Consider the following 19,279-nt stretch of genomic DNA (forward strand, 5'->3'; position numbering starts at 1 on the left):
TGCACGCATGCATGCGCGCACACACACACACACACACACACACACACACACACACACACACAAACACACACACACACACACACACACACACACACACACACAGGATGAGCGCACCCTTTTCTCAGTCACTGATTGAGCTTTGTACATTCGTATTACCTGGTCTCAGCTATACAGGGTCAAAATATCACGACAACTGTGTGTTTGTGTGTGTGTGTGTGTGAGAGAGAGAGAGAGAGAGAGAGTGTGTGTGTGTGTGAGTGTGTGTGTGTGTGTGTCTAGGTGTGTGTGTGTGTGTGTGTATTTGTGTAGTAGGTACAACATTAAATGATGGTATTCGTCAAGTGTATTCACAGACTCAATTAGAAGGTACCTAATTGATTCTTTAATGAGTTTTGTATTAGCATTATTAATGTCTAAGTGTTCCTAAGTGCAATTATTTATTGTGTGCAATCTTTATTGATAATTGTGTTAGCAGCGTACCTGCTGTTATCTACTTTATAGCTAATTTTGTTGGAAAGCATAAACAAAGCAACTGATTCGCTTTCGAAAAAGTGTGGGGGTTGTTGGGAGGTAGAGTGAGAGAGGGGGGAAGAGAGAGAGAGAGTGAGAGAGAGTGCGAGAGAGAGAGAGTGCGAGAGAGAGAGAGAGGGGGGGGGGGGGAGATCGCGCCTCCTCGATACAATGTGATTGCGCTGTACCGTATAGCATCCCCTCGGCTTTCTTCTCTCGCTCTATCTCCCATCGCTGTCGGCTGTGATTTCTTCGGCTGCTTTCGCTGGATCTCGTGGAGCCACGGACACCTCTTGCGATATGTCACCGACGTGAAGGCTGTCTAAACCTGAAAAATCCAGTGGAAACACGAAAGCAAAGCCAAATGCTCTTTTTTGGGGGAGGGGGATTAGGATAAATTGCCACCCGCTGTTACACATTTAATTTCGGGGTGTTGTTGTCATAAACATAGTGACACCATGGATCTGTCATTCATGGCTGCGCAGGTAAGATCAACGCTTTTTCTATCATCTATTTCACGCCCGAACTTTTAATCTATGGAAGGAAGCGCGTGGGCGTGGCACGTCAACAAGTTATTGTTGTCTGCCTTTTCAGAAAACGGACGATGCATTAAATTGATATCCTTTTTGATTGTGCATGTCATTTGCATATTATGCATAGCATCTGTTGGGTTTTTATAATTGCTGCTCCTTTTTTGTTTACCTCTCGTGTATGTATCATTGATCGCATCTGGCTCTTTCCTATCTCTATAAAGCCTTAGTCTTGTCTATTAGCAATATCACCACGCACGACATGATATCAGTCTACTATGGCTAGGCCCACTTGTTTTATTTGGCCCGTGAACGTCATTTTCATAGAATTAACAGTTTAACGACAGCCAGACGATAGGCTTTAATGACTTTCCCCTTCAAGGACAATCTTTGTTGGATTACTCTCAAAGTTTTCATTGATTCTATTAAAAAAATAATGAGATGGCAATTTAGACAGCAACAATCCTACAAAGCGGCATCACTTCTCTGAGTAAGTGACCTAAGCAGGTGTAAGGTTAGCCAATAGTCTGAGTTATCTGACTCACACACTCATGCAAATATAACGAATGACTGACTCATAAATTCAAACACATACGCCAAATACAAATACGGCACTCCATAAATATTGGCCAAAGAAATAAATATTGGCCAAAGAAATAAAATTGGCGTCTGATCCATAAAACTATACAACTTGTATACAGAAAATATGGGCTTCCAGTTACCCAAACTCCTTAAGGACTGTTTTTGTCATCCTTCAAAAGCCCTCTGGTAATAGTCCCTTTCCTTGTCCTTTATTACTCGCTTATCTTCAGGGCTAACCTGATTTCAATGGCAATTCCTTTCCAAACTACTGCCTCTCTCCAATAAGACGAAGGGGCTCACTGGTGGACTCTGAATGACTTCCTTGACTCCAATGTCCCCGGAGTCTGGGCTTTAGTCAGTTTAAAGGATGCTCTTTACTTCATCCGTCTTGATGTGGCACCGAGACTCTTGGTCACCGGGAGGCCTGCACCCTGTATACAGAAAATATGGGCTTCCAGTTACCCAAACTCCTTAAGGACTGTTTTTGTCATCCTTCAAAAGCCCTCTGGTAATAGTCCCTTTCCTTGTCCTTTATTACTCGCTTATCTTCAGGGCTAACCTGATTTCAATGGCAATTCCTTTCCAAACTACTGCCTCTCTCCAATAAGACGAAGGGGCTCACTGGTGGACTCTGAATGACTTCCTTGACTCCAATGTCCCCGGAGTCTGGACTTTAGTCAGTTTAAAGGATGCTCTTTACTTCATCCGTCTTGATGTGGCACCGAGACTCTAGGTCACCGGGAGGCCTGCACCCTGGTACAGTGATACAGGGTCTCTCACCTGAATGAGGGATGCCTCCCTAACCTGCTCCCCTTCATGAACAGTTTATTTGTTTACCCTCCAAGGTCTTAGTAGATTTAAAGTCAATAAGTATAAGGTGGTTTTGTAAATCAGTAAATAGCATTTGCCATTCTCCAGCAATAATGAAAAGAAACAGAATCTGGTCAGATTGATAGAAAATAAAACTGGTTACTGTTAATGATATCGTATGATTGTCATGATGTATTCCATCGCCTTCAAATGCTTAGTACCATTTAATATTTGCTTTGGGTTTTCTTTTTGTTGAAATTGTATTTTTTTCGTTTTTTTCCTAACATTTACATGAAATGCTAATCAGCTATTTGAACAATATGCTCTTTTGTGTTCCCTCAGTGATTTACATACAGTGGGGACGCTCCGCTGGTTACAAATGATAAGTGTTCTTCATTAGGTTGAAAGTGGTGCCATCCACGAGCTCAACCAGACAGTGCTTTAATAGCTGGCAATCACAACACACCCCTCGAATCCTAGTCACGAGCGGCTCCTTCTGTCCTCATCCAAAAATACCCTGATTCAATTACAAAACCCTGGAACACAAAAGCTTTCTCTATACTCGGAATCATCAGATAATTCATGGAATGAATTTATATGACCCAGTACTATATCTGTATAAATCCAACCTTGATCGTCATGGCTGCTATGATGACAGCAATAATTAAAATAATGAAATCACATTTCATTACTATTGTACTCGCATCAGCGGAAGCAGCAGCCCAAACCTCAGTTTGGTCTTGAAATCCTTAAGCCGATTGTTTTGGGACATGACTCGGTGCGGAGGTCAACGTGTTAAGTGTAAGGGACCCTAAGCTAAAGAGAAGCTCTGGGCTTGGTGCCAGTCTAAAGCATGCTGTTTAACCGATGTGAGCTGCCACAGAGAACCACAAAGCCCCCGCAGACCCTGTCTATCCAGCAGATACTGGCCCACTGGGGCTGCCCTTTCCAGGGTTGTTTGCTGACAGAACAGTAGCAGAAACCGTGACATTTCTACTATGACATTTCTGTGACAGAAAGTTGACACGCACACGCCCATGCACACACATGCAGACAAACCGACACACACACACCCACACGCAAAGAGTGCGCACAGCACCTCACTTCGTTTCAGTAAAGCAGTTATATACACTATATGTTTCTTAACATTACAGATATAGCTATAAATCACAACCCCACATTTTGGTTATTCTTGTGAGCATTACAAACATGTGAACTTTGGTTGGCATGTGCTTAATTATTTCTTAAGATATTCTTCAGGCTTCTTGATGAGATTAACACACAGCAAATGGACCCTATGTTATTTTTCCAAGCTTCATTAAACGGAAAGTCCATTCAGGGCTTTTCAAAAAAAGATAAATTAACATTTGTGGAGCTGGCAATTTGCTAATCGCATTCGACCCTAGGTCTCTTTAGGCTTAATGTCTCCACTCACTGATTCGTGAGAGGTTTCTGTGTCGTATTGTATCCAACAGAGCTGATCAGCATGATTGATGATGCCTCATCTTTTCCTCAGTGTGTGGTGTGCACAGCTGGACAGCTAATAGAGCAACCAACAACATAAATCATATGTTGACTTTGAGACAGAAATAACAACCGAGTAGTTTTGTGTAGAACTCAACCATGTACCTGTGTGTTGTCTTTCAGTTAATAGTAGTATCGAAGTATATAATGGTGGTTTCCCTGTTTTCCATTAGCTGACCTTCATCCTATAGATAACTTTACTGAACAGGCCTCAGGTCCCTACGAATGTTTTTATTTTTTTTTATTTTTAATACAATAAGGTAATACAATTATAATTTGGCAGTATGGTTCCACTCTTTTCTGGTACTCCCTGCTGTAGGATTTAAAAGGCACATATTATACCGCCAGGTGTGAGTGTGATTAGCAGTTACAAGCCGTTTTGAAAAATCTGCTTCTTCTGACATCACTAGTGGGCTTGTCCACCTAGATGGGTGCTGGATAGATGAGCAACGTTTGCTTCAGTCCACTGGGTAGGCTGGTAGACTAATCTATCCACCACACATCTTGGTGGACACGCCCACTAGTGATGTCAGAAGATGCAGATTTTCACAACGGCTTGTGCTAATCACACTCACACCTGGTGGTATAATATGTCACCTTTAAAGCATGCCATGCAGAATTTTGTTACGTGTTAAAATGGCAGCAAAGGCAGGCACAGAGTCATGGATGAGTTTCAAATATTTATCTGAAAAACTTCAGCATCAAGGTTTTCATAGTTCACAATATTCCACTACATTTTCCCTCTTTCCTAAACACAAAGGTTCACTTTCAGAAGAATGTGCTTATGAAGTCCAATAATGTTGATCGCGACCACGGAGCGTCGGAGAACGTCCAAACAATAGGGCATCCACGAGAGCGGAGAGAGTGAACAGCGTCCAAACGATCCAACGATAAGGCGGGTCCAAACGATAAGGCATCCACGAGAGCGGAGAGAGTTAAGCCCGTCCCTTCCGGAGTTCTCTGCGCTATATATCGCATGTAATCAGGAATGGGCCAATCACCAATCACTAACCCTAACCACGCATGTTGATCTGAAAATAAATTAGATGACCTTATGACCACAAATAAAATACAGAATCATGTCAAAATAAAACAAAACAATGTAGAAATAAAATATAAACAGGGAGCACTACGCAAGGGGTAAGTCAGATATCTCAACCCATTGTTTTGGTACAATGTAGAGCAGAACTAAAGCAGGTGGAGGCTAGGGCCGTGGTGGGCTCACCACACCATCACTTTGCAGAGTGGTTGTTTTAGATGGAAGGTCTAAAATGTACCTTCTTTCAGTGTATGTGCATTTGATTGGACTGCATTATCAGTCAGCTGATGGGGAGCGCATGACTAGAGAGTCCCGCCAGAACTATAGCCACGCCCATTAATGTTGACCCTCTAATCGTCCACTCCCGGCATAGCTTTGATAAGAGGTCTTTTTTTTTTTTTAACTGTGCCAGCCTTGCTTAGCTTCTCCTGGATTCCGAGGTGTTACAGACTTTCTCTCACCACACCTCGAGTTTCACATAAACATTTACAAATAAGGGGGAAAAAACGGTTCACAATTTTGACACACATTCAAAGCGCTGAATGTTGGTTGGAAGCAAAGCAGATTTCGCCTGAGCATTTTGTTCACATGACAATGCCCCCTGTGACTCGGCTAAATTACACATTTTCTAGGATACTACACTTTCCCGCACCATCTCATCAGCATGCCTTATGTCAAAACACACTGCTCGTCACTGGTGTGTGTGTGTGTGTGTGTATATTTGTGTGTGTGTGTGTGTGTGTGTGTGTGTGTGTGTGTGTATGTGTATGTGTTTGTTGTCCATGTGGTTTCATTTCAACTAACTATTTCAACAGGACCATTGTAATCAGGTTTGACAGGAGGAAATCCTCTGACCTATGTTGAGAAAAAAAGAGGAAAGGCGAGAGCAAGCTCACATGAGTAATTCATCCATAACTATGTTGGACATCTCCACTAGGAGATCAGGGCCCCTGCAGGGTTGAAGTAAATGTCATGTTGTCAGTGTAGGGTCTTCCTTAAAGCCTGGATGGGGTTAGGCTCCTCAGAAAGATGATGGAATACAGCCAACAACATGCCATTGTAAACTGTCACAACATTGCTTTCTAAGAATAGTGTTGAATTGGCATATTGGTTTCCCTGCTTTTTTCAAAAGCATCTTCTACCCCCTTGAGCCATTTTAAAAAGGCTGCTGCGTTACATAAAATAGCAGCTGGGAACCTTGAATGTGAGAATGTAATAATCCAAGAGGACTATTGAAGTGAGGCATTTATTGTGCGTCCAAGAGCAGCTGACACAGCTTGAGGATAATATTGTGGTTTGCGTGTTGGCCACTGATGACTTGTGGAGCAGGTGCCCAACCGCGCTTCACCCAACCAGGGCCCAGAGGCACCGAGGGGGTTACCATGACGATGTTGATGATGGATGGCAAATACACATGCCATGTTTCATTCCATCACCTTGCGCCTTTACCTCACCTGCCATGTTTGAATTGTGTTCAGTCGCATCTTCCCAGCATTTATTCATTTTTTGAAGCCGATTGAATATTGAATCCAAGAGGGGAGAAGGTAGAGCTAATGGACAATTTCAGGAGCATACAAGGTAATCAGGACATTTCCCAACAGGCCGTTGGGCTCCCTCTCGTCACCATGCATCCTATATTACAGCACCTCTGATGTTCTAAGACGAGGTTGCTGAATTATGCATTCCTACATAAATAAACTATTCTCAGAGCAATCTCGGGAAAAGTTTCTGTGCAGGAATCAGCTCTAGGGCTGTATAGGCCTCGAGCCTTAGAGTCAATCTCAGCACCTCTTCGAGAGAATAACCCGAGCTGAGATTTCATAGTAGCAAGAATTTCTTGGAAAGAGATTACCGATCTGATCTGGCTCTAAAACAAATGTTAATGTAGATCCACATGCAACGGTTGAACCCAATTAAGTGATAGCGATACATTACAGAGCATTAGGAAAGAGAGGAGGACAAGGAGACCGCATTATAAACCTACTGTGTGGTGGTGGGTCACGTAGTGAAGCGGATTCTTATCAGTGTGCGCCAAAGTAGTTTGATCTTTATCTCTTAAGAGTCTTTATCAGCCTGTTGTCAGCTGGCTGACGATACACTAGCAGAGATGTAGTCGCTGCGTCTACGAGGTGCAAGTTAATGAAAGTCAAAAGGGGAAAGCCAATGTATTTTGTCTTGCCTGACACGTCAAAAGAGGCCACTGTGTGTTTGTGTCCATATATAGGCTTATTTGAACAGACAAAAAATGCATAAATAACAGAAACCTCAGACAAAGCCTAGAATGTGTCTAATTTGTCTGCATCATTGTCTTAGAAAATGTGAATTTACTGGGTCTTATGCCGTTAACTTTATTTATTGATGTATGAGTTTATTTATGATCTTTCCAGTCGTCGAGGTTTTGCAATACACTCATGTCTCAAGAACATTTGATCGCTAAGGTTAAACAATACAGTCCAACAGATGACTAAATCATTTGTGGAGCTCTTAAATATGCGAGTCTGATTGAGAATGACTTCGGCATAAAAAAAATAATGAATCACATTTTCTCTTGATTGGATATTAGTGAAAAGACCCACTTGGATATTTCACTGATATATGTTTTGTTTATTGTCTTACTCTTTAAGATCAGAAGTCATATACATGCTTTTCTTTGAAGCAAATTTCCAAATACTTAATTGGAATATTTGTTAAAATATATGGTATAAAGGAAAGAAAATGTTCAATACGGCATGTTTAGTAAACAGAAGCAGGTGTTTCTTTCTCTCTTTTTTCTTTACTACTCTTATATGAATCACTTTTGCCTCCCATACAAATTATATATTTTGTGTCCTTGAGCTATTTAATGAGCAATAGCTTTGTAGAAATCTTGGCAAGAGAGCCAAAAAAAAAATTAAATTCTAAAAATATATTTCCGTTTAGTTTTTTCAGATGAGAAAACCAAACAAACTTAGCACCACAGCGAAAACATGAAGGAAATGCGAGGGCATTCGATGTGAAGGTTAGATATTAATTCATTCATATTTCACTTTTCCTCAGGCATAATCCAGCTTCATAGGCTTTTTTTGTTCTGTAAAATATTCTAATAATCGACATGGCCCTTTTGAAGTGTGTGTTTATGGCGAGCTTTAGGTTTACATTAACAAATCCGTTTACATGGTAATGCATATGGGTTTGGTGGTATCACACTGTAAATTTATAAATTTCACACCAGTGGGTCTGGTTTGAAGCTTATTGATGCATGCCTGCCCCAACCCAACCAGAAACCATACAAACACATAAACGCACACACACACACGCACACGCACACGCACACGCACACACACACACACACACATTTGAATATTTAAATACTAGGACTAGGCACACACAGAGGGTATGCTAGATTGTGAATTCTGTAGCTGACATGTATTTTCTGAACTCCTTCAAGCTAGGATAATCATTTTATTTAAGATGCATTTTATTTTTATCGTTTAAAAAAAAAAATATATATTCTCTTTACAAAATTCTGGTACCTGTGGATAGTCTGCAATAAGCCTGTACAATCATTTAATTTGCACCCAATTTAAACAATTGGATGGCCTACCTTTGTCTACCCACCTCCCAGGCTACCTGCAGGCACTCTGCCCGTGCAACCATGATGACCTATTGTTAAAGCTAGAAAGCTAGTCATGTGTTTTGGCGGAGTGGCTTTGGATGGAGGCCTAAATGGAGGGGTGGGAGTTTTCGGTTGGATACCTTCAAAATCTAGCTTACTCTGGCTGGTTTCTCAAAATTGCCTATCCTAGCTTTAAAGAATGAAAAAACTCTAACTAGGCCAGTATGAATAAACATGAGAAATATCATGGTTTCCTTTGGGAAAGTGCGTGGCCATTCATAAATACCTTGGAGCCCTGCTACACATTATACGAAGAGTTCTATAGGGGCTGATGTGCTTGTTTAATTGTACAGCATTGTTGCTGTTGTCCTGGTGGCAAATGAATGCACCACAGAGCTGTCATACGAAACTCGTACCCCACATGTAATGTTTTACCCAGCATGCACTAGGGGAAGATGGCATTTGCTGTCAAATTGCCACAACAATGCTTTAATGGTGTGCCCAGTATGTTAGGGATCTGAAATCTACTTGGATTCATTATCATAGTGTTCTATATAATCTTCCCTATGTTGCGATGTATGGAAAAGCACAGCCATGCACAGCATACATACAAAAGTATTATTCCGGGGATTGTTTCATGCGAATATAAATATATTTATTTCTTTTTTTCTATACAATAGAATTTCTTATGACTAGGCGATCCATCAAAACCTCCTACTATGGGTGTAAAGTGGATGACAGAAAATATAATTTTGCATAATTAATTTTATGAATACCATATTCACACTTGTTTAGTGTTTACTATACCCTTATACATCAAATTCCTATTCAATTCAAGCTGATGTTAATATGAAAACAAAATGATACCATCTAATATAATCACAATATTACATAACGACATGATTTGGCTAGTACCTCATCACCGTGGTGACCACAGATGCATGTGCACACAACCCATGCATATGTGAAGGCGGGGGGGAGGAAGAGAAGTGTCGCCATCTGTCTCTCGCCCAGGCCTCTTTTCAGTCACAGGTCCCTATGTAGTTCAACCTCGAGACACACAGTGCCGGCTCTGGGCCCCGGGGTGAGTGCTGTCTCTTCAGTAACAACATTTCGTTACGGAGAGCGCCATCGAAGACCATGATGATGAACCATGATCCTTTTTCCTTTAACACCGGTAAGAGGATCAATCGGTCTCCTAGATGAGCATTCAGAACATTACAGAGTAGAGTGAATGACGTTGGTCTGCCTCCCCAGCTGTCGCCTGGTCTGAAGTACTATCTTTGCTTTGGCCCAGGCATGGACTCGTCTTAATGATTTGTGCACTGAATAAGGAGAATATTGGGACCCCAATATGTTTTCTCCTTCCCACTGCAGGAGCCGTTGTGCCACAGCCTGTCTAAGCAGTATAGTAATTTTAAATGGTGATTTAATATGAAGATTAATATGGATCATTGATGTTGGTGGTACATTTGCATTTGTCTTCAAAGTTGTACGCAATTCATTGCTGCTGTTGACCATGGCTACTTTCATGTGTCACATGGTTGGTTATTGCTGAGACCACTGTAACACATCAATAGTGCCATACTGTTGTATTTAAAGGTTCAAAATATTGAATTAAAATGAATGTATGGGAAAAGTATGGGAAAATAAGGTGGGAGTGGTATTTTTAAGAGAGTATGGAATGCAACAAGGTGTAGTAAAACATGAAAGTCATGGAAGGTGATATTTTAAAGCACTTTTTCTATATTTTGTCAAAATATAGAAAGGGATTGGTTTGTGTATGTGTGTGTGTGTGTGTGTGTGTTTGTGTGTGTGTGTGTGTGTGTGTGTGTGTGTGTGTGTTGTGTGTGTGGTGTGGACAAGACCTCTAAGGGAACATTAGGAGTGTCTTGTGACAGAGCAAGGGTTAGCTGGCGAGACCTTGGCATTAAAAGGTATTGCTGCTGGATCCCATTCCATTCCTGGGAGATATTGGGGATATCAATTTGAAAGGTTTGTCATGATCCAATAGAAGGGGAAAGGTGGGAGGGGGAGTTATATAAGAGCTAGGTTCTAGGAGTGAGAGACTCATAAATGCCTGGTTACCTAGGCATTTATGAGTCACTTCATTGTAAAGCACTCAGGTGCTGTTAGGTTTGAATTATACAGGCATTGGTGCCAAGCAAGGCAAATTCAATTATGAGGCAATCAGTATCGCTTGGGATGAAAATTTATAAATAATGAGAGAGAGAGAGAGAGAGAGAGAGAGAGTATCTAAAATAATCTGAAAGTTGTATCAGTTGGGCGAGGCCAGCAAAATCAATATAAAAACGTTGTTTATCCTTGGTCGAAACGTATTTAATTAACGTATTTATTTTATTATTTATAATCCTGTTATCCATAGTGCTATGTTATTTAAATATTTGATAGTATTTACAACATTTTGGATCAATGTAAGCAGTAGATATATGCTGTACAGTGTATTGATGAAGAAAGTCCATACCAATCATTTATAGATACCAAAAAGCAGCAGAAGAAATTCATTCGCCACTCTTTTCTTGTGTTACATAGTGGCAAAGAAGCCAACCTCATGAACTTGTTCGCTTCTGCTCTGCGTTGCACCACAGTTCAGAGGAGCTACCTGTTCGCTCTCACAGTGCATGTAACAAATGTAGAGCCGGTCTAGGGCTCCCCTCACTCTGGACGAGCCCAAACGAGCTCGAAACGAATGATGTTTACTCTCAGGATCCCGACTCGATACCCTCGGTAAACCACACTGCTGCTGGGTTACGGACATCAGTGTCCGGTGCATAAATTGGGTTATTTTAGTTTAGATTAATGGATTAATATGTTGTGTTCTTGGATGTGGACCAAACCTTCAAAAACACATGACTCTCAAGTTTAAACTAGTTTATACATAATTTAGAAAAATGCGCTATGCTCAATAATTAATGACAGTCAGTTGTGTTTGAATAGCATTTTTTATCTTGTTTACGAAAGCTACCAGATGATCACCATCGATTTAGGGGATCGTGTCTAGAAACCTTATTGAAGCGTTGTCGTAATGACTTTCTCCCAGAGGGTTCCTTGCATTTTACAAGAAAACACATTTCTGGGGGAGAGGGGTGAAAAGAGGAAATACGCTTTTCCATTCAAATAAATAGATCATGAATAGTGTAATGAAAGTCTAATCTTGAGGACTGGTGTTGGTAATCAACCCCATAATCAGCAGAGTAAGGGAAAAAAGAACAACATTTTAATCTGCAATTGAATCTGTATGTGTCGTGCCACTTTTGTGTGTGTGTGTGTGTGTGTGTATGTGTGTGTGTGTGGGTTTGTTTATGTGTGTGTTAAAAAGAGTGGAGAAAAAAATGTCAAAGGAGAAGAGGGAGGGAGAATACGCGGCGGGGAGACGGAACGGGAGTGTGAGTGAGGGAGGGAGAACGAGTGGAGGAGAGAGTGGGAATTGGGAATCGGAGAGAGAGAGAGGGAGAGAGAGAGAGAGACGGGGAGAGGGAGAGAGACAGAGAGAGAGAGACTGGGAGAGGGAGAGAGATAGAGAGAGAGAGAGAGAGAGAGAGAGAGAGAGAGAGAGACAGATAGAGAGAGAGAGGGAGGGAGAGAGAGAGAGAGAGGGAGAACAAGCAGAAGAGAGAGTGGGAGAGAACAGCAAGTGAGTGTGAAAGGGAAAAACTGAGGAGGAGAGATGGAAAAAGAGAGATAGGGAGTGAGAGAGAAAAAAGAGAAAAAAAAGAAAAGAGAGAGGGATACAAAAGGAAATCCTCAGTCATCACCGCCTCCAACTACGACCCATTCTCTACCCCCTTACCCTCCCGTTCTGCCAACTCCTCCTCCAAAATCTTCACCTCCTCCAGGTCATCCTTCTTCTCCTCATCGCCAACCCTTCATCTTCCTCCTCCTCCACCAACTCGCCCTCCTCCAGGTTCCTCCATCTTCTTCATCAACTCTTCATCTGCCTCCTCTTCCTTCATCACTCCCACAGCCTCGAGCTACTTCATCTCCTGCCATCTCCTCCAGGTCCTCCATCTCCTCCTCATCTGCCAACTCCTTCTCCTCCTCACCACCACCTCCTCATCCAGCTCACTGTTCCCTGTCTGCCCTGTGGTCCGGCCACGGCTGCTGCATCTGCTGCTGTTTGGAACTATTATAGTCTCATTACTGGTGAGGCAGTTGTTTATTTTCTTTTTCCGTTGTTCCAGACAGGGGGAGTTATGGAACAAGGCGCCCGAGTCATACTCCTCCAGCTAATGCTGGTCATAAGTTACACATCACATTCAAACCCAACATATGACTCACTCAGTCATTAACACCCAAAGTGAGAGAAATTAGTTTGCATTTCAATGCTAATGGTGCGCTTTTGGCATGCGTGACGGCTTTCTGGTTCATCTGAGACATTTCTCTGCCAATAGTGCAGCTGCTGTGAGGACCACACGGTGAGACACAACTTAAGACTAATGTTTTATTATTTTAATTAAATTTATCGCCATGTTTGCGATTATCATCAAGCCCAGAGCTATTAATGGAAGGAGAGGAATCACCCGCTGACTGTGACAAAGTCCAGTGACAGGAGGGCTTGTTTGACAAAAAAAATTAAAACGATCGGGCAGGAAAGAGTAATGGCAAGACTTCCAGCCGAAAGGTACTCGGTTTGATCCCCAATGTACGCAGCTGAAACCTGTGGGCAACCTTGAGCAAGATGCCCTAACTCCTATTGATCTGAAAATCACTGAAAGTTGTTTCAGATAAATCGCCTGCTTAAAACTGCCAAACAGTACAATGAGTATCATCACACATTGCAGTTCATCATTGAAACAGGCCAGAAGTTGAGATGAGGTTCAGAATGAACAGAAAAAGCAGGACCATCATGTCTGGGAGCTCTGTTCAAATCTGGCATTTAAATATTTTACCAGTTCTGATCTGGAAGTTTCTCCCACTCGTCACACCACTGCTATTTGTACAAGCGCGTCAATCAGAGGGACTGTCAAACATGACAGTATACATGACTGGCACATCAAGCCCTGATTTAAAGAACAGCATATATTCCATGAACACATGCTTGAGAATAATAATACACACAAACACTAGTATTTGTTATGAAAAAGGAAAAACTTTAATTTAATGACTTGGGTGTGATGCTATAGAAACTTGTTGTGTAATAGAATTTACTGCTTAAAAAAAAATTGTTGCTGCTGAAACGTCACCTGGGGCAAATTTCAATCGGAGCAAAGGGTTAAAACAATGAGAGCAGACCTGTGAATCCATGGGCCGGGCTCACCGCCACCTGCTCTCACCTGCTTTCTCTTCCGGATTAACCAACCTGTGTAGCAGTCGCAGACGTTTTACCTCAGATTTACATCCAGGCCAGGTCGATAAAGCACACACGCCATGTTCTAGATTCATTGTTCTGAAGAAGTGACCTATATCGTGTGAATGAAGCACAGAGGGATCTGTGAGCAATTACAAAGAAGGCAGAGGTAGAAGTAGTGGTATGTGACTAATTTCTTCTGCTGTAATCTCTGTTTTTATTTAATTGACTGAATTGTGAATGCATTAGGATTGGAAGGGATTTCAACTTGAGTGTGTTTCTGTGCTTTGACAACTGTCTAACATGACAACCAGCCACCAAGTTGAATATGGGGATAATGGATGATTATGGTGTGATCTGGTGTCACATTAAAATATACCAGTTAGAGTAAGATCTAAATATATATATTATGTATATACTTTACATTTGTAATTGGTTGATGGGAGGACACAGGAAAGTTCCAAGATGCAATCACCAACACAGCAAAGATCATCCTATCAGCTTCCTCAACCCGTGCTAAATTAACATTGAAAGTTGTAGTTCATTAGCAAACAGTGACAAGCATGGACGGTTTTAAAAATTAGAAACGAGAATGGATATTTGTTAAATTGCCTTTTTTAGTTAAAATGGATTTCCGGACGTGAACTGTTGAAGCATGAGGAGAAAAATCTCTTTGCAAGGCCATATTTGGGCTTGTTTTCGTGCTGCAACATTTGTTTAAGGTTATCACAGGATCAGGATGATGATGTTTATGCGTTTGGCTCGTTGCATCAGCAGGCGTTTTTCAAAGTGTGATTACTGGCAGAGGAAATTACAGCCTATGTTTTCCTGGACATACCCATTAATACAACAGGTCCAAAGACCACGCCGGTGGCTGTGGCCATAAGATTTCCCCATGTGTTTTTCTCCACTCTCCACATTAACTAGATATCTGCTGCTACTCAAATCCATTAGCTGCATTTATAAGAAATTTGCAAACACAAAGAGAAACTGAGATGCTGTTTATGTAATATGCAATACACTAAGCACTGTTTCTTTTTGTGTTTGTAGTATCACAACCCATCCTCGCCTTTGACATAGTTAGTGACGTGGTTGAATTTGTTTCACGCAGTGAATCATTTTTTTTATTTACGCTATCATCAGCCGTTAGCATAAATACATTAGCCATAACCCCTCGCCCACGCATCCTTATCTCCGAGCCGTGGGCCCCCCCCCTGGGCTAATGCACGCTAGATGCCATTTTCTGTCTCACTCTGATTTTCTCTAAGTGCTCAGACATCTTGGAATTCCCTTTGCTCAGGGGTTCCATTCCTACTTCCTCATTCGACGGCTGTGCTGCCTGCCGCCTCTCAGCCTTGTTGGCATGGAGAGGTGCATGGATTGAGTGGCGGGGAGGGGGGGTGACCTGATAGAGCCCTTAAAGCCCTTGTTGATAACTCATACCGACATATATGGACTGTACACTGTTCACTACCATCAACTTCCAGGTCATGGAATAAGAGGACATGCAATTTTGAAATGGATTTGTCACATGCATGTTTCTGTTCATCTCTTTTAATGGCATCTTATTTTTATGTATTTATATTATTTACTTAGCATGTTGCCACATACATGCCCTTCTTTTGTATCTAGCCCCCTACACCCAGCACTGAGATGTACATTTTTGTATCATTCATTTTAATTTATTTATATATTGCATATATATATATATATATATATATATATATATTACATATTTAAATATAGCAAGGCTTACTAGTGTGTCTTAGTATATAAGAGCTAGGTTTGAGAGAGTGCGAGAGAGAGAGAGAGAGAGAGAGAGAGAGAGAGAGAGAGAGAGAGAGAGAGAGAGAGAGAGAGAGAGAGAGAGAGAGAGAGAGAGAGAGAGAGAGAGAGAGAGAGAGAGAGTCTGTGTGTGAGGCCCAGGTAATTCTGGACATTAGGCATGCTTGCTCTGGTTAGATGATGTTCACATGTAGTCAATAGACGCCGGTGATCTGTCATAATCAGAAGTCAATACTAGGAACCAATCGGTGGACAGTACAACCACCCTGGTCTGTTTCCACGTCATCCTCCTGTGCGAGGGAAGACGAGTGTATGCATGGGGCTTCTTGTCTTTCTGAATTAGCCACTGTGCATGAACAAGAGAGGTAGAGGAAGAGAGACGGAGCGAGAGGGAGAGAAAGCGAATTTCCGTGTGAAGGAGGCTGACATCTATCCGAGATATTTTTAGCTTTGCGTTTTTTTTTTAAACTATCCTTCGTGGAGTCTGTTTTTAAATATTTGTATCGTAAGCTGACCCAACATCATAAACTTTGCAAAAGACATGTTCACACACAACTTGAGAGCCACACGCACACACACACACACACGAACACACACACAAACACAAACACACACACACGCACACGCACACACACACACACAACACCCTCTGTTGATTATGTTCTGTTTCCCAGCCTCCGCTAGACTTTAAGTGTCCAAACCAATAAAAATCTTTTTCACTTCAACATGAGATCAGGACATTTTCACATGGTTTAAATTAAGCCTTAGTGCCTTTACAGAAACACTCACACTCAAGTACAAAAGTGCTAGAGAGAAGAAGTGAGAGGGGAGAGAGAGAAAGACCTCCAGACTAGAGTATCAGGAGATAGAAAAGGGGACAGTAGGGACGGAGAGAGAGAAAAAGAAAAGAGATATGAAGCAATTGGCAAAAACCTTGTAACCATATTCTTAAGATGCAGTGCTACAGTTTACTTCATTTTAATATTCAGCTTTAACTAGCTCATGCAAGACCCACAGGGACCAACCACTGTATTGTACTGTAATGTGAGTCTCAGGCCACCCATGGCTTTAGTACTACTACTACAATAATACACTCACTATTAGTGAGTGTCTGTACTGGGTCTTTATTCTGACATGGTTAATGTTTATTAGTTTACATTAAAATAGTTTCTTTAGTGAGCTGGCATACACAGTCAAAGACATGGGCCGTGGCCTGGATGCATTATTCACCTGATAAGCTTCATAACAAGCCGCATGACACACCAATGCTGTTATCGCTGGATTTTGTTATCCTGTTATCTGGCCTCATATCACTGCTGCCTTCTCCTCCTTATCTCTCAAACACACTCACCATCTCTCTCACTCTCTGTCTGTCTGTCTGTCTGTCTGTCTGTCTGTCTGTCTGTCTGTGTCTGTCTCTCTCTCTCTCTCTCCCTCTCTCTCTCTCTCTCTCTCTCTCTCTCTCTCTCTCTCTCTCTCTCAATGGTACAGTGGAGGAACATATATTGATCTATTCTATTCTATTCCCTTTGTTACCCCCCCCCCCTCCCCACCACAACCCCAGCATCTTGATCTTCCTTGACAGGGGTCTGGCTCAAAGTCCTTCCATGTTTTAAAATCCCTATTTTTCTCCTCCTACTACTGTTATCTCTCCTCTCCTCTCCTCTCCTCTTTCTCCTCTTATCTCTCACCTTCTCTCACCTCATCTCTCCTGCTCTTCTCCTCTTATCTCTCTTCTCCTCTTCCTCCTCTCCTCTCCTCTTTCTCCTCTTCTCTCCTCACTCTACTCTCCTCTTATCTCTCCTCTCCTCTCACCTCCTCTCTCTCTCCTTTCACCTCATCCCTCCTGCTCTTCTCCTCTTATCTCTCTTCTCCTCTTCCTCCTCTCCTCTCCTCTTTCTCCTCTTCTCTCCTCACTCTACTCTCCTCTTATCTCTCCTCTCCTCTCACCTCCTCTCTCTCTCCTTTCACCTCATCCCTCCTGCTCTTCTCCTCTTATCTCTCTTCTCCTCTTCCTCCTCTCCTCTCCTCTTTCTCCTCTTCTCTCCTCACTCTACTCTCCTCTTATCTCTCCTCTCCTCTCACCTCCTCTCTCTCTCCTTTCACCTCCTCTCTCCTGCCCAGATCCCCGTCATGACAGGGGCCTTCATGGACTCCTCGCCCAACGACGACTACAGTGGCGAGCACTCGCTCTTCAACTCCTCGGCCAGCGTGCACGCTGCCGCCTCGGCCGCCGCCTCGGTGCACGGCCACCCGGACGAGAACCAGTCCATGTCAAGCGACGCCATCTGGCTCTGGATCGCCATCATCGCCACCATCGGCAACATCGTGGTGGTCGGGGTCGTCTACGCCTTCACCTTTTAGCGTCGGGGGGGGGGGGGGGGATTGGGCGATGATGGGCGGGGCCACCGATGGGCGTGGTTGATGGGCGTGGCCAATGAGCGGCGCTGATGGGTGGGGCTGATTGGTGGGGCTGATGGGCGGGGCTGACGGCCGACAAGGGGGCGGGGTTTGATGGATTATTTCCGGGGCTCTTTCCCTAAGACTTTTGACCATTTCAGCGACACTATATTCTAGAGGAACGCACATGCACTTTCTCTCACTCTTTCTTTCCCCTGTCCGTCTCTTGCTCTCTTGCCCCTCACACGACAACGACAGTCACACAAGTGTGGGCTCAGCACCGAGCCCCAGCGGTGTAAGATGTGCGGTGGTAGTTTTGACAGTGACACAGTTGATGCAGCGCACCACATGTGACTGCCGTGCCACGGGGGAGGATTTGGGAATTGGATGTGCTGTAAGATCGTTTGACGTTCATTCTATTTTTTTTCATTTTTATGATCCTCCTGGAATGGAAGTGTTGGAAGATTTGTGTACATTCAGTTGACACCCCAGATCCTTTTCCCACCTCGGAAAGTTTTGACTATTCTTTTTCTCTTTAAACTACAATATTTTTCTTGTTTCTCCGTGCCAGACAACACGATCCGCGATTCTGTCAAGTTGAGAAGGAGAAGGCAAAGAGTGGGCGGAAGGATTGGGGAGGGGTGAAGAACTGGAGCATTTTCAACCCCCTTCCCCCCCAGAGACTGTTGCTAGGCAATTTAGGGTAGTGGTACTTAATTATGTGGCTGAACGGAGAAGGTGAATGTTGAACACGTTCAAGGGGAAATTGAATTACCTCATCGGACAATGTGAGAGCTCAAGAAGTGAGGCTGCCAACCTCTTCTAGGGTTTTGTTTGATTTTCATAATTTACTGTATTTCATGTATTTATGATATTTCTAGACAAAATTTAAGTCGAAGTCACAACATTGAAGGGATCTTCTTAAAATGCATTCTAGGTTTCACAAAGAAAAATGTATTTTGCTTCTGACTTAGTCGAATTTAATCTAGTTAATTCAATCAAATATCTTAGCAAAGCACTTGAGTCCCTTTCCTATCTAAAGAGTGTGTTGTCTAGAGTAAAAACTCTCAATATATTAATATCGGATGGGTTTTTATTATATAAAGTCGTACTCTAAATCTCGTTTTACATTACATTTACTGCAGTATGTCCAGTGTATTAACAACATATGATAAGATAATATATAGAGTTAGCTA

At 42.4% G+C, this 19,279-nt stretch overlaps 1 protein-coding gene across 1 annotated transcript; it reads left to right on the forward strand.

Annotated features, from left to right (window-relative positions):
- Nucleotides 1–968: 968 nt before the first annotated feature.
- Nucleotides 969–18,047, forward strand: LOC307086529 (uncharacterized protein C14orf132-like; the record flags this gene model as incomplete). Its single annotated transcript, XM_079751769.1, has 2 exons — nucleotides 969–995; nucleotides 17,808–18,047. 2 exons carry the CDS (start codon nucleotides 969–971, stop codon nucleotides 18,045–18,047), a joined length of 267 nt encoding a protein of 88 aa, XP_079607895.1.
- Between the last annotated feature and the right edge of the window lie 1,232 nt (nucleotides 18,048–19,279).

The sequence above is a fragment of the Pollachius pollachius genome (genome assembly GCF_949987615.1).
Source record: "Pollachius pollachius genome assembly, chromosome: 15".
In the NCBI taxonomy this organism is placed as follows: Eukaryota; Metazoa; Chordata; class Actinopteri; order Gadiformes; family Gadidae; genus Pollachius; species Pollachius pollachius.